The sequence below is a fragment of the Chrysochloris asiatica genome, unplaced genomic scaffold (genome assembly GCF_000296735.1).
Source record: "Chrysochloris asiatica unplaced genomic scaffold, ChrAsi1.0 scaffold00075, whole genome shotgun sequence".
NCBI lineage: Eukaryota > Metazoa > Chordata > Mammalia > Afrosoricida > Chrysochloridae > Chrysochloris > Chrysochloris asiatica.
Window position 1 is genome coordinate 8887602 of NW_006408593.1, and position 5186 is coordinate 8892787.

Sequence of the window (5186 nt, forward strand, 5' to 3'; positions counted from 1 at the left end):
AGGGGATTGTAACCATGGCAATGAAACAATATACAATAGATAGAATGTAAAGCTAATGTTCTTCCATGTAAACTATCACATAATTCACAATAAAACACTAAAAAAAAAAAAAAGAATAGAAGGAAGAAAAAGACCAAAATGGATGTCAGAAGAGTCACTGAAACGTACTGTCCAGCATAGAGATGCTGAAGCAAATGGAAGAAATTAGGAGGTGAAACAGCTGAATAGAAAAATTTAAAGGGTATCTTGAGAAGATAATATCAACTATAATGGAAAATGCAAAGACCTGGAGTTAGAAAACCAAAAGTGAAGAATATGCTCAGTATTTCTGAAGCTGAAAGAACGGAGGAAAACATTCAAGCCTCAACTTGAAATACTGAAGGATTCTATGGGCAAAATATTGAGTGATGCAGAAAGCATCAGAAAAAGATAGAAGGAATACACAGAGTCACTGCACCAAAAAGAAGTAGTCTATGACCAGCCATTTCAAGAGGTGTAGCATATGATCAAGAACGAGTGATACTGAAGAAAGAAGCTAAATGTGCATTGAAGGCATTGCCAAAAACAGAGCTCTGGTAATTAATGGAATATAAATTAAAATCTTTCAACAAACTGTGGCAGCACTGGAGATACTCATCTATGCCAAGATATTGGAAGACACCCATGGTTGTGTGCATTTCAAATACAGGTGATCCAACGGAATACAGAAATCATTAGACTATATCATTAATATCACATGCAAGTGAAATTTTGCTCAAGACAATTAAAAAATGTCTGTAGCAGTACATTGACAAGGAACTGCCAGAGTTTCTAGCTGGATTCAAAAAAGGATGTGAATCAAGGAATATCATTGTTGACTTCAGATTGATCTTGGCTGAAAGCAGTGAATACCAGAAAGATGTTTACCTATGCTTTATTGACTATGTAAAGGCTTTCACCTGTGTGGATCATGACATGCTATGAACAACATTGTGGAGAATGAGTATTCCATATTCCGGAACATTTAATTAGGCTCATGAGGAATCTATACATAGACCACAAAAGGCAGTCATTTGAGCAGAATGGGTTAAAATCAAGGTTGCACCAGGGTTGTATTCTTTCACCATACTTATTCAGTCTGTATGCTGAACACATAATCCAAGAAGCTGGATTATATGAAGAAGAACATGGTATCAGGATTGGAGAAAGACACATTAACAACCTGTGATATGCAAATGATACAACCTTGCTTGCTAAAAGTGAAGAGGACTTAAAATATTTACTAATGAAGATCAAAGAGCACAGCCTTCAGTATGGGTTGTACCTTAATGTAGAGAAAACAAAAATCCTCACTACTGGATCAGTAAATAACATTGTGACAAATGCAGAAAAGATTGAAGTTGTCAAAGACTTCATTTTGCTTGAATTTACTATTAACACTCATGGAAGCTTTCAGCAAAAAATCAAATAACATATTGCATTAGGCACATTTGCTACAGAAGACCTCCTTAAAGTGTTCAAGAACAAAGATACCAGTTTGAGGACTAAAGGTTGCCTGACCCAAGCCATGGTATTTTCAATAACCTCATATGCGTATGAAAGTTGGACAATGAATAAGGAAGACTGTAGAATGGATGCATTTAAATTGTGGTTTTGGAAAAGAATCTTAACAATACCATTGACTGTTGGAAGAACAGACAAGTCTGTGTTGGAAGAAGTACAGCCAGAATGCTCCTTAGAAGCCAAGATGGCTAGGTTTGTCTCTCATACATTGGACATGTTAGCAGGAGGGACCATTCCCTGGAGAAAGGCATCATGCTTGGTAAAAGTGGAGGGTCAGTGAAAAAGAGGAGGGCCCCTAATGATTGTTGTCACAGTGGCAGCAGCAGTGGCCTCCAGTGTAACGATTGTGAAGTTGGTGCTGACCAGGCAGTGTTTCATTGTGTTATGCATAAGGTCGCTGTGAGTCAGAACTGACTCGACAAAACCTAACAGCAATGATAACATATGCATGTGAAAGTTAGTGAATAAGATAGACTGTAGAAGAATTGATACATTTGAGTTACGGTTTAGAAGAATATTGAAGGTATCGTTGGTAGAAGTATAGACAGAAAGCTCTTTAGAAGCCCGAAGAGTGAGACTTCACCTCTCATACTTTGGATTTGTTATCAGGAAGAACTAGTTACCTGGAGAAGGACATCATGCTAGGTAAAGTGGAGGGTCAGCAAAAAGAGGAAGTACCCTCCCTGCAGTAAAGGTGGCAGCAGCAGTGGGCTTAAATTGTAACAACTGTGAGGATGGCAGGACTGGGCAGTGTTTTGTTGTGCACGAGGTCACCGAGTTGGAGCCGACTCCACAGTACCCACCAACAACAGCAGTCTTTATGAAGATAGACTGCCTTATCTTTCTCTGAGCAGCTGTTGGCTTTGAACCACCAACCTGTTGGCTAGCAGCCAAGTGCTTGCACCAGCGGGGCTTCTTGGAAGAAGGGGTCACTATAAATACAAGATGTTGTAATCCTGTATTTTCTGTAATCCTGATCCATCCTTAAAGGCTTGATAATATCCAGTCTCAGTTTGGCAACATTTCTTTCCAGTCAAACAATCTTACAGTTGTCTATTCTCGAAAAACGCAAGAATGCATACATCTCCAAATCACCGAAGCAGCCATGGGAAGAGCTGTGACCAGTTTTACCATAGGCGGTGACTGGTACATTTCAGCACAAGTTATCAGAAAGTGAAGCGGAACTGCTCTGCACCGTGCCGTGTTGTAGAAGCCCATGTTCCCACTCTGAGGATGTCACAAAGCCCAGCACAGAATGAGGCAGATGTAAAAGCTCTTGTGTGAAAGATGTTTAATTTCTCCATAGACCAGAATGGGGCTTTTCTGTAATTTGGACGTTGATACTAATAGAACCTGTATAGTGCTTAATGTATGCCAGTGTCCGAGTGATTTATCCACTTCAGTTACATATAGCAGGAGCCATGCTTGCTCAGTGGGTCAACCCTCAGCTGCTAATCAGAAGCTCAGTAGATTAAACCCACTGGCTGCTCCGTAGGAGGAAAGATATGGCAATCTGCTTCTGTAGAGATTGCAGTCTTGAAACCCTGCAGGGCAGGGAGTTGGCATCGACTTGACAATAGTGGATTTTTGGTTCGGCATAGATTTAGGCACATATCCCATCACCCCAGTTGGTTGCCTCACAGGAGTGCTGTGTGGCAGGTATCTCCATCATCCCCGTTTTAAGAATGCGTAAATCAAGGTACTGACAGGTGAAGTGATGTGCCTGAAGTCACAGAGCTGCTGAGTGACAGAACCAGTGTACATGCATCACTGCCATCCGACTGTGGAGTAGCAGTTCCTGCTGCTGTGAGCACTCTCAGGTTTGGTGGCATGTGGCTCACACAAGCAATGTCATGTGATAAATGCTGTTTTCTAGGAAGAGAATGGAGACTACACATATGTGGAAAGAGTGAAGATACCCTTGGACCACGGGACCTTGCTAATCATGGAAGGAGCAACGCAAGCTGACTGGCAGGTCAGAATATTCAAATAACACTGATAACACTGAACTCTTTCAGTGGTATTTCTCCCATGGACACATTTTCTGGCTGACTTGGGGTTATGCATTTTTTTAGGGTTGGAGTCCTGGTGTGGCACTCTGGGTTAATGCACTGGCCTGCAAAGATGGTTTGAACCACAAGGTTCAGGCTTACCAGCAGCTCCTTAGAAACCCTGTACAGAGTCACTGTGGGTTGGAACCAACTCGACACTCAACAACACCGCACAGGGTCACTAGGAGTCAGAATCGACTTGATGGCAGTGAGTTATACAGGAAATATGCAAAAAGCGAAACACTTTTATAATGAGCAAGAAGCAATAGGTCACTTCATTCTAGGAGTTTTGATGCTGTTGGTAAGCAGAACAGACCTCTAGAGCAGTGCTGTCTGCTAGAACATTCTGCGACGACAGAAACCTTCTACAGGTGGGTTCAGTCCACTCAGCCCCCACAACAGCCACCAGCCACCTGTGATTGCTGACCTCTTGAAATGTGGCTACTGTGCTGAGGAACTGAATTTTTTATTGAATTAGTTTAAATATTTAAGTTGCCTCAAGTGGCTAATGGGTGCTCTATTGGATTTAGGCCAGGCCAGTTTTAAGGTGCATGTGTTCATGTATGACGAGTTTAAGGTGCGTGTGTTCATCTTTGAAGAATTTAAGGTGTGTATGTGCATGTATGAAGAGTTAGTGTGAGAAAGGAGTCGCCTGCCTCCACTTTGACCTCCAAGCGTCATTCTAAGCCTTTTCTCTGAGGGAAGTATAACTCCTCCTGAAAAGAAAGTAAAACTTGTACTGAATTCCCAGGTGTTCTCCCATTAAAACAGGCAACACCGGGCCAGGATGGTGCAACCAGCTTTGATTGTGTGCTTGTGTGTGTGTGTGTGTGTGTGCGTTTTATGAGATTTGGGGAAATGGCAGGAATCTGGGCTGAAGGGCAGCAATTAGAAAAGATGAAAAGATCTCACTGCCGGTTTGCTTACCTGTTTCCCTGGGGCTGGGGATGGGGCATCTGATTCAGAGGAGGAAACCTTTCTCCACAGGACTGTAAAGAGCTTATCACTGGTCATTTTAGGGGCAATCAAATCCTCATAACTGCTTTGAATTGGATGTTTTCAATTGCTCTCACTAAACCAAGTCTTTGTGTTTTTGTTTCCATGTAGCATCGTGTTCCCAAGGAGTACCACTCGAGAGAGGCAAGAGTCAACCTGACCTTTCGGACGGTTTATCCAGACCCTCAGGGGCCACACTGGTGACGTGAGGCCTGAGAGAGCAGAGCAGAGTTCCCACCAGGAGGGAAGGAGCAGGGAGATGTGGGACTGGGTGGCCTTGTGGTGTGTGTCTGCAAGAGGATTGTTTGAAGATGAGGGTGAGATTTGTTTCCCAGCTCTGAGTCCTATTAGGTGGCAGCCAATAGTTGCTGTGGGTAGTGTGCTTTCTGGGGGCCTGGACTTCCCTCATCATTGCAAATAGAAACCCGCTGTGGGGTGCTCACAGATGTCTTGGTCCAGAGCCCTCTCCCTTCATCAGGAAGGACTGTGTCTCTGGGAAAGATGGGCACGTGTGTGTTCCTGGTGACTTCAGTGGAGACATAAACATGCGTCAGTGACTCTGGAACCTTCTGTAAGCAGACAGCTGTTGAGACCCAA

At 43.0% G+C, this 5186-nt stretch overlaps 1 protein-coding gene across 1 annotated transcript in view; it reads left to right on the top strand.

Annotated features, from left to right (window-relative positions):
- Positions 1-4813, top strand: part of ALKBH3 (alkB, alkylation repair homolog 3 (E. coli)) — a 91261-nt gene extending 86448 nt beyond the window's left edge. The window contains exons 8-9 of the mRNA XM_006865032.1: positions 3419-3517; positions 4701-4813. Of these exons, the coding sequence (XP_006865094.1) occupies positions 3419-3517; positions 4701-4793 (192 nt within the window). The 3' untranslated portion in view covers positions 4794-4813. The remainder of the gene's footprint in view (positions 1-3418; positions 3518-4700) is intronic.
- The last annotated feature ends 373 nt before the right edge of the window (positions 4814-5186 follow it).